Raw genomic sequence first — 17,117 nt, forward strand, 5'->3', positions numbered from 1 at the left:
GGACTTGGGTCTGTTGTAGAGGCAGCACCTCTAAATTTTATGTTTTCTCCGGGTCAAGGGCAGCTTTTGCTAGGTCAGTCCTGTCTGGACTGCTGGACAACTCTAATGTGCAGTAGCTAACCACCCTTCCTTCATCCTTCAGCTCTGGAAATTACCCATATGTCAAGAATACTGCAGCAGTGATTTCAGTCAGAACATGTTACAGTCGTGTAAGAACTTACCATATCAATAGATGTCCTGCTGTTCTACTATTCACTTTTGCTGTATTCCATTGAACCCTCCATCCCCACTTCTTTATCTCACTTCATTCTTCAGTTTCCTCTCCTTTGCTTGACTTACCAGTTTGAGCTGCACCCCTCCTAGTTCACTTTTCTTTTCTCTCAGTAGTCTTCAGGCTTCTGGTTTGGAGATAGTCTAAGAATCCACTCTCATATGTCAGCCTGTATACCCTACTCTCATGTGTCAGTCTATATAGCCTAACGCATAAAAGCTGAGTTCATGCTTCGGGCATACAACCTAGGGAAGGTAAAGCTTTGGTATCTTGGCTGGACATCAGCAGTGACAACCCATATGTCAGGAACACTGCAACAGTGATCAGCAGGGGCATCTGCTTTAATGGTAAGGTAAGGTCTTAATCAACTGTACTTTTTTTACATTGCTTTTATCCAGTTGTATCCATTGCCCTTTATTCATAGTTTACCTCCATTTTAGTGTCTTCATTTACTAGTATTTAATGTAGCTTGGGCTGAAGCACTTGAATAAAGTTGAATTACAGGATAGGCAACATGATGTATGTATAGGACTCTGACACTAGGGTTCTTCTTCTTTCGGCTTTTCCCCGGTAGGGGTCGCCACAGCGGAACTCCAGTCCGCTAATGATTGACAGTAGATTTTTACATTGCAGAGGTGCCAGCCTGACGCCCAACCTTCAACAAAGGCACGCCCATTCACGCATGTCTTTCGAACACCACTCTACCATGGGGAGGACATGCAGACTCCACACAGAAGGCCCTCCAGCCGAGAATCGAACGGGAGAGCCTCTTGCTGTGAGGGACAACGCTACCGCTGCACCACCAAATAGAACAAAATTCTTAGATGTGCTTAAAAATTTATCAGTTAAAACGTTTCATTTTTCTGTGTAAAATGTCTTGTTATAGTGTTATATTTGCTTATGTTTTAAGATATTTTGCTCTCCTTTCTCTATTTGGATCTGAGTAACTAGTAAATTAGGCTACAGTTATTGTATTAGCCAATTAGTAAGCATAATTTAATTTGAAGATTTCTGATGCCCTAATTCTCTTACAAAAAACATTTAACTTTGATTTTCAGGTTTACATTTATCAGTATAGACAGATTTTGGGAAGAAATTGAATGTACAAAAAATTTAATTTCAGCTGTATATTCTTTCACTTAACATAATGTAGTTTGTTCTGGTTTGCTTATATAATGCAATCTGTTCTGCTTTATTAGGCATAAAATCACCTGAAGAACAGCTGTTGTATCTACCACCGAAAGATGCCCTACCTTATGACCCTCGGGTAGTACGAAGGCAGAGAAGTGGAGATTACTTGTCTGTGCATTCATTTTCAGAATTGAAAAGTACAGCAGTGGATGGAGCATTACATAGACGTTTAAAAAATTGGCGAGATGTTGGGATGTTTTCTGACTTCCGAGATAAGGAAACAAAATCTCCTTTAAATGAAATGATAGAACGTTCAGTATTTGAAGAATATATGGTCTTCTCTAAGAAAATCCAGGAACTACTGAAGGTTAAAGATATTGTTTATGATTGTGAAGCAGTAAAACCTGTTATCTTTGCCCCTGACAATATATCTGACTTTTCACGGTATTTGAAATCCCCACTCAATTATATAGTCATCCAGCAATATGTAGATCAGCTGCAAGAAAAGATTAACCATATTGTGTCATCTGCAGGGCCATCTGCCTCTGTAAGATATGCCTGGTTAACTAGTCCTGTGTCTGATGCAGCAGCAGATCCATCTCGTGCAACTCCACGCTTCCCAGGTGAGCAGGGCTTGCCTGTTCACAGTAATGTTAACATTTCACACTTAGCAGGACAGTTTTCCAGTACTTCAGTATCACAGTTACCAGGACATTTTCCTAATACGTCTGCATCACAGTTAACAGGAGAGTTTCTTAGTACTTCTGCACCACAGTTAATGGGACAGTTTTCTGGTACTTCTGTGCCGCATTTGCCGGGTCAGTTTTCTAGTAATTCATCTCAGTTAACTGGACAGTTACATGGTACAGCTTCCTCGCAGTTAGCAGGGCAGTTTCCCAGTACTTCTGTGCCACATTTAACAGGGCATTTTCCTAATGCATCTGTCACACAATTACCAGGACAGTTTCCTAATACAGCTGTCTCACAGTTAACAGGACGGTTTCCAGAAGTGTCTGAGGCACTATTGCCAAGGCACTTTCCTGAGCAGACTGTCTCACACTTACCAAGACAGTTTCCTGAGACACCTGTCTTATGCTTACCAGGACATTTTCTAGAAGCTGCTGTCTCACACTTACCAGGACAGTTTCCAGAAGTGGCTGTCCCACAGTTAACAGGACACTTTCCTGAGACATCTGGTTCACATCTTATGGGACATTTCCCTGACAGAACTATTTCACAGTTACCAGGACACTTCCCTGATTGCCCTGTGCCACAGTTAACGGGACAGTTCCCTGATAGACCTGGGCCACATTTAACAGGCCATTTTCCTGGTGCAACTGTGTCACATTTACCTGGGCATTATCCAGATGTTCCTGGGCCCCAGTTCATGGGACAGTTTCTGAATACTTCAGTTCCTCCATTTCCGGGACAGTTTCCTAATGCTTCTGCATTGCAGTCAGTAGGGAACTTTGGTAATGTTTCTGTAAATTCAGATAGTAAGGATTTTGTTTCTGATCATACTACCATTGAGACCGGCAAAAAGTTAGCTGAAGCTGTTAACATTCTTCCTAAGAAAGAGGAAACTTTAACATCCAGTATGACCACAAACATTACAAGTCAGGAAGAAACAAAGACTACTCCCGAGTCACTAGAGACGTTAAGCATTTCAGCAACTCAGCCTTCTTTGTCTAACCTCATTAACCAGCTAGAACCTGAAGTTTTCAACAGCTTGGTCAAAATCATTAAAGATGTCCAGAAGAATACAGTCAAGTTTTATATTCAGGTAGAAGACAAGAATCCGGTCTGCACAGAAATTAAGGTAAATTATTTTGTGTCTGTATATTTCAAGATTTATTTTTTTGTAATTTTTGTGATGTTTTTTAATTGTATTACCTGATAGAAAGGCTTCTGCATTTATCAGCCTGAAGTTTCTTGGCACTGTAGTTTATAATATTCACCTAGCTTTTAGGTATAGAGACATGCAGGTGAAAAGGAGAAATGTAGAGACAGTTATAGGGTGCTAGCTTGTTTGGGGGGGGGGGTCAAGGCTGCTTGATGCATGCATTCTTTTAGGAAGATGCCCTTCACAGTCACTCTGTTGCATTACCCTGCCCAGTACCTTGCTGAAGATGTGTAGTTAGGTCCAAGTATTCAAAAAAAAAATGATGTCAAACCACACCCGTGTTAGCTGCCTTATTAATGACCTCTCTCATTCAAATGTCGCCTAGTGAAGAAAACAAGTGAGCAAGAGAGGGTCTGATGGGTGGCAGGCAACAGTGACAAAAGCTGCGGAAAAAAAATTTTCTGTGGATGACTTCACTTATCCTCATATAGACTGGCAAGCCTATATTGCCATTAACAACCCCAGAGATTTTTGTAGACTTCATAAATGCCATCAGACCATACCATATTCTTCTCTGCCTACCAGAAGTGTTTATTTTTTTACCCTTGTCTTTGCATATGTTTTCCCCAATTGCACCACATAGATTGTTGTCCCATTTCTATTCAGGTATGATCGTCTGACTGTGACTGTCTTCCTGAAAACCTGCTTTGCAGCCCCAGTTACTTGCCTGCATTCAGGGATTGCACCATAACCAATTACTTACTATTCTCTAATTTTATTGATAATCCCAAGTGGTATAGCTTCTCAGCAAATCTTGTTCCTAAAGCTGCTGCTACCTACCCTGTTGAAATTTGCTTCCTCTCATGTAAATCTGTTGAACAATCTCTGCCAGAGTGATGTAGGCATAATGAAAAGATCCTGTTCATTCAGTCTGTCCAATCCAACTTGTGGGCCCTCGAGACGCTTTTTGGGTCTGACGCTGCAGCATTAGTGCTCCAGCCTCAAGCCTTTTTAAGAATTTTTCATCCCAAAATGCACCAGTTCCCATAGTTATCTCAGATCTTGTCACCATAGCGAGTGAAGCAGATCTCCACTCACAACGAAGTGCTCCTCCTAAAAAAATGTTAGCTGTTTTTCCTTCTTTATGTCATGCTCCTACCTTCATAATAACTTGAAATTCTAGTCTTTTGATCTGTTTAACTGTATAAATTTGAAAGTTTTCACCAAATTGCCTTCTTGTCATCTCCATCATTCCTGGTTTTCCCCGTTGCTAGCTTTCTGCCCTTTTATCTGTTTTAGTGATAGTATAAGTAGTGTAGTTCTAAATTCATTACTTTTAGGATTTTTCGTGTGTGTGTGTATAATATATAAATATATATATATATATATATATATATATATATATATATATATATATATATATATATTTTCGCGTGTGTGTGTAATATATATATATATATATATATATATATATATATATATATATATATATATAAATCCACAGTGGTGGTGCTGCGGTAGCGTTGTCGCCTCACAGTAAGACGCTGTCCGGTTTGATTCTCAGCTAAAGCGTCTTCTGAGTGGAGACCTGCTTGAATGGGCGTACCTTCGTTGAAGGTTGTGCGTCAGGGCTGGCAACTTGGCATGTAAAAATCAACTGCCAATCATTAGCGGACTGGAGTTCCGCTGTGGCGACCCCTAACCAGGGAAAGCCGAAAGACACATAGACACATTCATTTTTATATACATATATATATATATATATATATATATATATATATATATATATAATTCACTACTTTTAGGATTTTTCATCTGTGTGTGTGTGTGTCTGTGTGTGTGTGTATGAATCTCCTTCAAAACATCGAATCTTGACAATTTTGAATCTGAATTCGAGACGACTGCCAAATCTGTATTATATCGAACTCCCAGAACAACGAAAACTAACCTCAGGTAAACAACCACTTGACCACCAGAACAAAACAAACAGCAAAACAAGAAAACCTTCCAAGTGGGGATCTTCACCCCTCCCAAACTAAATATACCAACTCCGAGATTGCACTACAGTGGAGAAAGGGCATGGTTCACCATGGTGGCCAAGTGGTTCTTTTCCCAGGGTTAGTTTTCATTGTTCAGGAGTCTGATATAATAAAGATTCAACAGTCATCTTGAATTCTGATTCAGTATTGTGGAGATTCAATGTTTTGAAGGGGACTCGTATATTTATTATTTCTGTGTGTGTGTGTGTATATAATATAAATGTGTGTGTATGTGTGTATATATATATATATATATATATATATATATATATATATATATATATATGCGTGTGTGTGTTTAATTATGTTCTTCAGTGTGTGTGTGTGTGTGTGTGTGTGTGTATAATTAGTTTTAGGACTTAAGAAATACTTGTAGATTTTTGGTTTCTTCCTTAGCATATTCTGTATTTGTCTTATGGAGAAACAAGTTGAGTTTTTAAAATAAGTGTTCACTTTGCGAACAAACAGTACCACCATAAGACATGCTCAACCTTTTTGTGGTATTTTTAGGAGTTCCCCATCTTTTTTGATGACTGTGAAATCTGAGCAGTGTTTGGATTCAGGTCCCCCTATCAAACAGAAAAAAAATTATTAAAATGCCTCTTGCCACTGGATGCAAAAGTTGGAAAAATTGAAAGACTACCACCTAAATTTCAAAACCCAAAGACTCTGAGCCTATGGCTGCATCTCTGGCCATGAAAGTCCATAGGATTAGACGTTGCTATGACATATACTCCAAGCTATGCTCTAGGACCGGATCCAGAGCCGTTGGATTCAATTTTGATTCATGACTTCCCGAGGAAACAAGCATCAGTAGAGAAAATAGGTCAGCTCCCTCTGTGAAGACCGTCTTCAGCACTATCCATGAAGTTCTTCAAGTCTTACAAAGTACACCAGAAACATACTTTGGCCATCTCATACAGAACTTCCTTAGGACATAGATTAAGATGAGTCATTCCACCCCATTTGGCTCCGAAGGTGGCTGGATTCACCCAGATGTCCCCTGTTTCATTTCCTTCTCCATTCTGACGTCCAGCACCAGTGGCTTCAGACCTGACTTTTCCACCCAGGACCTTTGCAGACTCTTCATGTAACTTCAGCACTAGGGGTTTTGGACCCTACTCATTTGACTCCCACACTGTCGGACCTAATGGAGTCTTGGAGCCAGGTTTCTAGCTAGGACTTTGGATCTGTTGCTAGGACTGTTGGGTTTGGCTCCATTGATGGTATCAGAAGTATTCAGCATTTGAATCTTCATTTCTGATTCCCTCAGCAAGGACTTTCACCTCTGCATCAAGGGTCCCTCCATTAACCCCAGTCTTATGTTTGAAGTAGGGTACTGATACTGTGGATGGGGTGGTGCTCTCATAGCAGATGGAGGTTGGAGTGACACCCCACCACTGGTGCAGTAATCAAGGAGCCTCAGTCCTCACCAATGGCAACAGTGAGCGACATACATTGGGAGGATGACAGGTATAAGCACAGTATTTCCAGATGCAGCTCTCTGCATCAAGTACAATTTCCCTTAAGAGCACACACAGACCACAATCAGTCCGGGACTGGTTTCTCTCTCTTTCTCCAGATCCCCTATAAGACTCCCCACTGGCACAGCTATAAAGTTGAGATCTCAGCTGAGTGGCCAAGCCAAGACCTCCAGCACCCTCTCTGTCCAGCCAGTGGTCCGTGTCCCTGCTCAAGTAGCTGACACACACTGTCTTGGAGATTTGCTTTACACACACACATGCACACAGACACACACACACACCTGGGAAAGGCTGGCACAGTTTTACGAGCCATGTCCCCTTCTGCCCTGACTATAAAGTAGTTTTTACTGTCACCACTCAACTCTTTTTATCGGATACTTTAAAGCCCTTAACAAAGGGTGTCCAGTCTTAGTGTGTAATGTCGCTGTCAATACAAATGGTAGTTTGACCGAGAGCAAGGCTATTGAGGGGCCTACACAGTGTCACCAAATAAATATACAAGTACTCTTAGAGTATAAATATGACTAGACAGACCAGCCACAATGAAAGTTTAAATATATTTAATAATAAATAAAAGAATAAGAAAATACTTGTTATATATTTACAGTGATATCAGAGTTCGGAATCACAGGAAATATTTAAAACAACACTGCAGGACGGTCTCGGTTAAACACAAAAAAATATCTAAAATAAGCTTTGCTATATTCCTGACTATATCTAAGAGAATTATACTGTTCCCTAGACTGACATAGAGCAGCAAGGCAGATGTGTGGTGAATGGGTCTTCTGGTCAGGTTCAAGACAGACTACAGAATGCTGAGTCTCTCTCTGTGAGTTCTTAAATTAATATCTCAAATATTACTGCTGGGATAGCTTGCACAATGACACCATTTCTTGTCATCTGACTCTATCCCAGGTGAAACGCCCACTACTGAAAGCTAGCAGTATTTAACATCTACCCATGAAAATACATGCACAAGAGCTTTTCCTCAGATCTTTGCACTTCCTGGAAGTCATAAAACAAAACACTTCCAAGACAATGCAGAAGACTTCTCAGCACAGACATTGTGTCTTTTGCTACACTGAAACTAAAAGATAGCATCTTTTTATGGCCCAGCCATAAAGTAATTTAATTTCAGTTGTTTTTTTGAAGTTTTGCAAGTTAACCTTCTGTAATCCAGATTCCTCTGTTAAAAATGTGTACATCTAAACCGTTACAAGTATTGTATGTACATTTCTATTCTATTCCAGTAGGGTACACTGTGGATACATTTCAAACAGCACTTTGTAAAATACCTCTTCAACACACGTCTGTACAAACCATCTTATCACGCAGCTCTAATACATTTGTAACACAAACATCTTATATGAATCATGTTTTTATTCACAAATGAGATACAATTTACAAAATTCCAGTTAGCTGTGCTGGCAGTATCTCCCTTTGTCACAGTTGGATTGTCCTTTTAGGTGTTGGAGAGGATCTTTGCCTCTCCCAGGAGAACAGAACCACAGGTTCTAGCAGATAAAGTTCCATCCAATGATTTTCACTCATTCTTGTCTTCCCTTCAGACATTCTTGGGTTCAAGTCAACTTGTAAGCTTTATAACATAACTCCCTCCTCATCTTCATCACTTCTACTTTGACCATATGTTCTCACCTGCGGCTTCCCTGTAATATTTACTACTAAAATCATTTCATATTTTTTCTACACTGTTAATGTTTACATATGTTTCAGTTGTTTGTGGGGTTGTCTACCTTCTGTGATGACTGTTTGTGAATTTGTTCTGTTTTATTTTTAGTGAATTTCTTCACCTGGGCTGTGTCTGCAAATGGTCTGTTGTGATCAGTATACTACCCTAGTAAACAAACTAAACAAGCAACCCCTCTGCCCAAAGGCAGATCCAGTTCTCTGACAAGTCAGGTGACACCTCCCCTGATAAACCCAAAAAGAGGAAGGGCAAAAGGAAGCACCTGGGCTTCCATCAAAGTCCCTTACATCAGATACAGATCCGGAGGATCGGGAGGGATCTCCCCAATCCCCTCCTGCCTCTTCTCCATCACGCAGTGTGCGTCCTTAGGGAAAGATATTTTCTCACCCTACTCTGTTAAATCTTGTTTAAATTTCATTAGCATGACAGAAACCTGCTTAATGCTTTGAGAGGCTCTGACAGTGTCTAAACATTTTTTTTGTGATTTGGGTTCTCTGTCATGTTTTAGACACACTGCAAAACTTGTTTTCTTGTAGTGCTATGGAGTGGTGCTTAAGTGTGATTGTTTTCTAAAAAAAGAGTAGCTTAGTTTGTCAGTCTGTTTCTGTCCAATTTCTTCACTCTGAAACTGCATAGTAAAAGGACTGAATTTCCCAAGGACTATTCAGTAGGTTTGTAGCCATATAGAAGCAGTTGTAAATAACTGTACACAATAGCAGTAAAAGAGTAAGAAGTTGTGAATTCTTACAAGTTCAGTTGGTTTATGACTCCAGTGGTAAGGAAATAACAGCAAGTGGTACTTCCCGTAGTTGGGTTTTGGTTAATCAATGTTCTAAAATGTGAGACTAGGAAAGGGGAAGACCGACATGTTCCTAAGTAAAGTTTTGTGAGATTTTTATTCAGATCCATCATGGTGTGCAGTGAGAGAACTGAATGCAGGAAGGTCATAGAGTAAATGGATAAGATGTATGTGTGTGTGTTTGTGATAGTGTATGGATAATTTTGTAGACAGAAAACTTCCATTGGGAAAAGGAAATATGCTGTGTAGGGCATAGTCCTTTAAGAGTTAAATCTAATGTCATTAACATAGATTTAGCAGTGAAGCGACAGTTCTAAGTTTTAAACATGCCCACCATTTGAAGGTGGGCACACAGCCTTGTGAGGATTAGTTGTTGAAATTGTCAAATCCCATCCATTATGTACTCTAAGCTAGTGGGGTCTTTTAATAATAGAAAGCCTTGTTGTCAGGATTTTTGAGTAGATTGTTGAGGCAGTGAAGAAATTTAAAACAGTAACCCATGACTGGGTGTGGGTAATGTTGGGTTTTTTCACTTTTGGTGTGATTTGATCATGAGGCCCAAGCAATCAAACAAAGCCAATCATGGGTAAATAAAGCATTACCCACACCCAGGAATGGGTTATTGGTATTATACAAGGACATTATTTAAGAAACAAATTTCTTACTTTTCTGAAATAATTTCTTTGTATAACGATACTGTAGTGTTCTTCCAAGTTTTTCCACCTTTGTTAATGTACTGTTATTATGGTACTTAGGTTATCACGCTTGCACAAGTACATCAGTGCTGTTCAAGCAAAGCAGCAGAGAAGAGAATCTCCACTGCTGTTTTTCCTGATACTTGTAGGAAAGCTGGACAAAGCCTAAAACATTGGGGGGGGGGGGTGCAAAGATCCAAATATTGGGACAGATTGTGTTGCTCTTATAAACGTAGAAAATTATGGGAACAAGAGGTTTTGTGTTGGCATGCATTTTCAGAAGGCTATGAAGCCTAAACCTCAGTTGTCTGCCTTTATTTAATGACTTCCATCCTCAGTGGCTTGCCAGAGAACTATTTTTTTAATGAGGAAAAATCAAAACTGCGACAAATCTGGACATTCTGTGAAGATCCTGACAGTTAGGAGGTATCCTGTATATGCGGTATGTTGTTTATCCTGTATAATTTCGAATGCCACCAGAGCAGTTTTTCTGGGGCTGTTTCTGGTGGGTATAGCAGCCTCTATGCAGCCATTTTCATGGTTGTACAGAATTTGTGAAAGCAATTTAGCATAGGCTACTGTAATCTCAGGCTTTGGAGAGGCATTAAAGTTTGACAAGCCATCACTTAATAAAAGGTAATTTGCCTTGGAATAGTTCATGTTACTGATTTTAATGGGATTACGAAGTTGATTTTGATTTCGTAGAAGACACCTTTATGGTTAGATCTTACTAGTGAGGATGTAATGAGGTGTAGAAGGCACTGAAACCTTGCACTGCCAGTGTATTCTGTGCTACTGTAAACCATGTCTCGGTAACTGCACGGATATCTATATTCTTAAATGTGAGGCGGACTTGGAGGAAGTGTAGTTTATTTAGGCACTTGGCATTGAGCACTAACACCTTGAAGTTCTTTTGAGTTGATTTTGCTATGTCGGTAGGTTTGTCAGTTTGGTGTTGCTTAAAGTCATTCTGGGGACAAACAAAGCATTAGCCAGTATTCAAACGTGTAGAGGAGAAAGGTGCATAGATGTTGTTGTGCCTAATAGAAGTAAGTGGCCAGAATTATCCCCATTATCCATTGCAAAGCAAGGTAGTCTGTTGACTATATCGTCCCAAGCTGAAAAATGTTGGATCCCCTTAGAGTGACACCAGAAAAACAGCCATTTGTTGAAATCAATCATTTTTAGCTCATATTGTGGCATCATCCTCTGTGATAGTAATATGTTGCTCAGATCCAGGATCATACTAGACTGAGACACATAGTCTGAAAGCTCTGTAATGTGTTTCTTCATGTAGTCCCGGGAAGTATATCTGGGGTCTTTTACACCTACGTGGACTATGATGGAATCATACTGGTACCTGTGGTATAATGACATGAATGCATGAGGGAGTCGACGTATCCTGACTCCAGACACTAACAGATGTCCTCCTATTCCCATGTTGCATTATTCATTACTGTAGGGAGGTTGCTGCCTGCAGCACCGAATATCCGGCCAGTATACCAAAATCTTAAGAGCAGGGGTATGTGCAACATTTTGTGTCATTGCCATAAACCGACGTTGGCTATAAAGGTGACGTCTGCACATACCCACTTCAGAACTTTTCTGCCACAGTGATCTTTGGACTTCTGATTGCCAGCTTCAGGAAGAAGTTCGCTCGTTTGACGGCCATCTGCTTCAGATAAGTACCCTTTGGGAAGTGTGCTTGTGGAAGACAAATTCCACATAAGGACACACACGATAAGCTCTTGTTTTGTCTAGAGGAGGCCTACAGACCATACGTCTTGCGACATTTGTAAATCGTTTGTGCCTTACTTTTTTGCAGCCATGTGGCTGCTGTCAGACTCTTATCTAGAGAACCAAAGACTCCGGCATCTAGTGTTGAGTATGGAGGTTGGAGTAGATACTTTTGAAGAGCCACCTAGGAAGAAGCCCAAAAGCGTTTGGCCCGACGCCCATACTACACCTCAGGAGTCCAATGAGACTCTCAAGGCAGATGTTAGTCCAGGGTCCCATCCGACGCCTGTCTCTCAGTTGGATTCAGGAGTCTTAATGGAAGCCAGACCGAGGGAAACGCTGAGTACATCTGCTGAGGTTGATTAGCCATCAGCCCCTGATGGTGAGCGGGAACCACAGCTCGTGGTGTCTGAGGGGTCCTACTTTTGCTATGCAGTCCTCAGACATCTGCTTCTAAATCCACCCATCCTTCAACTCCCCTGAAGAGAAAACAGAAATTAAAGAATATAGAGCAGCAATCTGCCACTGGATGGGAAGTTTTCTCTCAATATTTTCAGGACATTTCAGGCCCTACAATCACAGGTACTTCCACCTGCCCCTACTCCTGTGCAGGCCTTAGAAGAGTCTGAGGAAGATTACTCCTCCTCTGAAGACTCCCATACCTATTACTCTCAAATTGAATCCCCCAATGACTTCATTACCCCTGAGGAAGAGGACTCTATCAGTCCTGAATCTCCATAGGAAGAATTTTCTTTTGGAGATGCCATCTCTCTCATGAGAGAACACTTCAAATGACAGTTTTCAGGTGTCTCAGAAATCAAAAAAAGGTATTTTGAATTACTTCAGATAGAACAACCCTCACCATCTGCAGTCCCTCCCTTGCTTCCAGCCTTCCAAGATGCCTTTTTGGCTGCTTCACAAGCCCCTGATTTTCATTCCCCAGCTTCTAAGCACACAGACAGGTTCTGTAAAGTTCCTCAGATACCCAGTACCTGTTTAAGACCCCCCCCCCCACAGTCATAGAAGTCTGATCTGACAAATCCTTCAGGCAGCTGCCTTCAGCCTCTTTATTCCCTACTGACAAGGATAGCAAGTTTTTATGTATAGGCTAGGGAAGAAGGTCTATACTATCACTCTTGCTAACAGAGCCCTAAACTATCAAACCCACATGGCCAGGTTTGTTCTAGACACCCTTTCTAAGGCCGCAGCCATCTTGCTTGATGTACCAGATTCGCCTTGCTAAAGCCAAACTAAACTTCCTTCTCTTCACTTCCTCACAGGTGACAAGGAACTTCATTAAGTGCAGTTACGATGCAGTGGAGGCCTCTTCTAAATCTGCAGCTTTAGGCTCTGTATTGCAAAGATATTCTTGGGTGAAGCTACAACCTCTCCCTATGGATGTAGAAACCAAGTTGCTGGATGCACCACTAGATAATGCCCTTTTTGGTGAAGCATCTGCAGAACTCCTCAAATCCCTTCAAGAAAAGGGAAAGGAGTTGCAAAATTTAAAACATTTACTGGTTTCACCTATCCCTCGGCACCGTAGAAACTACCCGCAAAGGACTACCTTTAAGGGATAGTCTTCTCATTCTGCTCCACCACAGGCTAAAGGATGGAGGCAATCTAGGAAACATTCCACTCCTAAACTCCCCTTCCGCCGGTAATAACACTCCCTTTCAGAGGCAGCCAGACCAGGACAGAACTCCTCAACAGTGACTCAAATCCACTACCTCTCTTGACTCCCCTGTCCCTTTGCCTCACCACTCTCCTTACATTCCTGGCAGAAGATCACCCCAGAGGCCTGAGTCCTCTCCATAATTCAAAAAGGTTATTTTATGACTTGGTGGGCTGTACCCCCCCTTCCAGAAGATACCTCAGCCCCCTCAAGTCAGTTCCATCTTTTCCCCTCTATTCTGGATCAACTTCAGGCCCAGAGCACCATAGAAATGGTCCCACCACACCAGCTAAACAAGGGATTTTACTCATGGATGTTTTTGGTCCCAAGAAAGGATGGTCCTTTGAGATCAATCTTAGATTTGTCCATACTCTGCCTTTATCTCAAGGTTTCCACCTACAGAATGCTCACCTTGCAGCTGCTGTTGCCCTTTATCCCCCTACAAGCCTTTATGGTATCCCTGAATCTGAAGGACTCCTACCTTCACGTTCCTGTTCACCCCTGCTACAGGAAATTCCTACGTTTCTCAGTAGCTTCCTTGCATTTTCAGTTTTTTGCATTACCTTTTGGGCTCTTCACAGCCCCCAGGGTGTTCACAAAGTGTCAAGCACCAGTGATTGACCTGTGCAGAACACAGGGCATTCAGATATACCCATATTTAGATGACCTGATAATAATTCCAGGACTGTCGCACCCTGCAACATCACCTACTCCTGGTGATCAGACCTAGAGTTCACTGTGAACTATGAGAAGTCCCACCTGACCCCTGCAAATGACCTAGTCTTTCTAGGGTGCAGGATAAGAACCGACAAGATGGCAACCTTCATCCCCTGTCAGAAGGTAAAAGACCTCACTCTTTACCTTCAGAAACTTCTCTCTCTTCAAACACTTTCAGCCAGAGAATTCCTGAGAGTCCTGGGACACATGGCATTCTTGATACCAATGCTCCTTCTATGAAGGCTCCATATGAGGAAGATCCAGTGGGTACTAAAGACTCGTTGGAATCAACATTCTCATCCTCTGGATATCTCCCTCACTTTACTACCATGCCTGAAGAAAGAGTTAGAATGGTGGATTACAGCCACCAGTCTCAACCAGGGCATACCCTTGCAGTTACCTCCACCCTCACAGCAAATCTTCACAGATGCTTCAAACCTGGGCTGGGAGGCAGTTTTACACCAGCAAAAACTAAGCAAAGTGTAGGGAGAATGGCCTTCGCTAAGGCAAAGGGATCACATCAACATCAAAGAGATGAGGGCCCTTTTAATAGCACTACAGGTCTTCCCACCAGCCCCTCCTACCAGGCACCTTGAAAGTAGTCACAGACAATATGACTGTCGTGGCACATAAGCAGGGGGGACAGGGTCTTACCCTCTTTGCAGCCTAGCCATATGGATTTTGTCTCTTGCCTCATCTCTGCAAATCCACCTTCAAGCAGTTTACATTCCTTCAGCAGAGAATGCTGTGGCAAACACTGTCAGCAGAACTTCTGCACCCTCTCACGAATAGATGCTTCACAGAGAGGTGTTCCTAAATCTTGTACACAAGTGGGTTATTCCTCAGGCAGACCTGTTTGCCTCCTCCCAGAACAGGCAGATGCCTTTGTTTTGTATGAGGGATCTGCATCCCCAGGCATGGAAAGTGGACGCCTTCTCTTTCTCTTGGTCGGGGATGTATCTTTATGCCTTCACCCCTTCACACTGATTCAGAAGGTCCTCCTGCTGAGTGGTTTAGAGGTGTCGTAGATGAAAAGTTTCAATTGTTAGAACAGTTGCACTGTCTTACTACTTGGGATGATTTTAGAAGTTCTCTTCACTTTGCAGGAAACTCCAGATAGGTGATTTATGGAGGACAAGGAAAATGAGCTTCAGTATTAAAGGAAGCATTTATAATTGTACAGTGAGGTCTTTGCTGGGATGATGATTATAGACCAGAAATTCAGAATGTGCAGATGGAAATTGAAGGACAAGTAGGTAGGAAATTGCAATTCTATAGTGAAACCTTGAGAGAGAAGCATTTTTTTGTTCCCTTGAGTTTGAGTATGTTAGTTGTGAAATTGAGAGACCAGTGTTTCCAGAGGCTTACCGCAGAGTTGAAAAGTCTAATGGGATGTGCAGCTGTTCTGAAGTCCTAAATTGATAGAGATATTCTGAATTAGTATGAGGGAGAGACCAAACAAAGTCAAAAACAGGAGGAGATAAATAGTTATTTGAACAAGTTAGATCTAAATTAGACAGCAGTAGACAGTTCTGGGAGTGTGCTGCATGACCTTTTACCAACTCAAATACCATCTATCCATTCTTTGATCTGCTTTCCCAGCACCATAACAGTCCCTCCAGCTGTTCTCCCAACTTCCAAGCCCCAGGCCAACTCCCCTGGATACCTCAAATGCTCCTTCTGGGTACCCTAGCATAACCCTTTTGCCGGGTGTGGTCTGCTGTATCCTCAGAAAATTTACTTTAGTGGTACTCAATTGTGAAGGTATGTCACATAGTGAATGTAGAAGTTATTTAAGGCACATTGTGTGTGAAGTTATTCTGATAGTCTTATTTTTGTAGAGATGAAGGTGCTTAATGCATCAATGTCTTACTTTTCCATTTTCATCAGTGTGCTCAGTGGAATTATTGGTATTTTTTCACATATTTGAACAGAGTTCAGAAGTGTTTGAAGTTTATTAAAAGAAGGTGTAAACATAATTTATAAGTAATGACAAAAGACCACTGATCACCATACAAAATTTTATATAAAATACTTAGCATCTCGGCTTACACATCCTTCAAAGAGTAAAAATTCGCTCAACAAAAGTTACTTAAATACATAGCAAATAATTAATAATCAATTATACAGTTAGCCAATCAATTCAAATTACATACTTCCAGTTGCATTCCTTGTTGAGCCCAAAAGGCTCCAGAGTACCATATTTAAGAATAGAGAGAGTATCCTTCTTCAAAAGTTTGTCTTTCAAGTCAGTACATTCCCCTAAACCGACTTCTATTTGTTCTAAAACACAACCCCTCAAATATTTGGGGTTGGAATTATGTAATAACATAAAGTGACTACCTAAAAGGCTTTCTAGTTTTTTATTCCTTATATCCCTGATATGTTCTTGTAGATGAACCCTAAAACTTTTGTACGTCTCCCCTATGTAGAACATGTCACAATCGCATTTTAATACATAGACAACCCCCTCAGTGTTGCAACTATGCCTATCCTTAGTATTAAATCTAAAACTATTGATATAAGGAAAAGAATTAACTACATATTGACAAATAGAGTATCCATCACATGGAGTAGTACCATAACATAAGTCCAGACCCTGATTTATACTGACCAGTGGTGGAGAAAAATAATTATGTACCAACATGATGATGTTGTTGTTTGTCTTTCGGCTTTTGCCGGTTAGGGGTCGCCACAGCGGAACTCTGGTCCGCTAATGATTGGCAGTAGATTTTCACGAACGCCGAGGTGCCAGCTCGACGTCCAACCTTCAACGAAGGCACGCCCATTTACGCATGTCTTTCGAACGCCGCGCAACCGCGGGGAGGACATGCAGACTCCACACAGAAGGCACTCCCTGCACTCCAGCTGGGAATCTAACGGGAAAACCTCTTGCTGTGAGGCAACAACACTACCGCTGCACCACCGCGGCAGTCTAATTATGTACCAACATATCAAACAAATTTCTAGGTCTTTTGTATGATATATTAACAAAATTAGGTAGTATTAATTTCAGAA

General features: G+C 41.3%; 1 protein-coding gene across 6 annotated transcripts in view; it reads left to right on the forward strand.

Annotated features, from left to right (window-relative positions):
• Nucleotides 1–17,117, forward strand: part of TASOR (transcription activation suppressor) — a 2,736,533-nt gene that overhangs the window by 1,675,981 nt on the left and 1,043,435 nt on the right. For all 6 annotated transcript variants that reach the window (XM_044078696.1, XM_044078698.1, XM_044078701.1 and 3 more), the window contains exon 17: nt 1,471–3,221. In XM_044078696.1, coding sequence (XP_043934631.1) covers nt 1,471–3,221 — 1,751 coding nt within the window. The remainder of the gene's footprint in view (nt 1–1,470; nt 3,222–17,117) is intronic.

Source organism: Protopterus annectens, chromosome 7.part1 (genome assembly GCF_019279795.1).
Source record: "Protopterus annectens isolate FY-2018-M chromosome 7.part1, PAN1.0, whole genome shotgun sequence".
Lineage (NCBI taxonomy): Eukaryota > Metazoa > Chordata > Ceratodontiformes > Protopteridae > Protopterus > Protopterus annectens.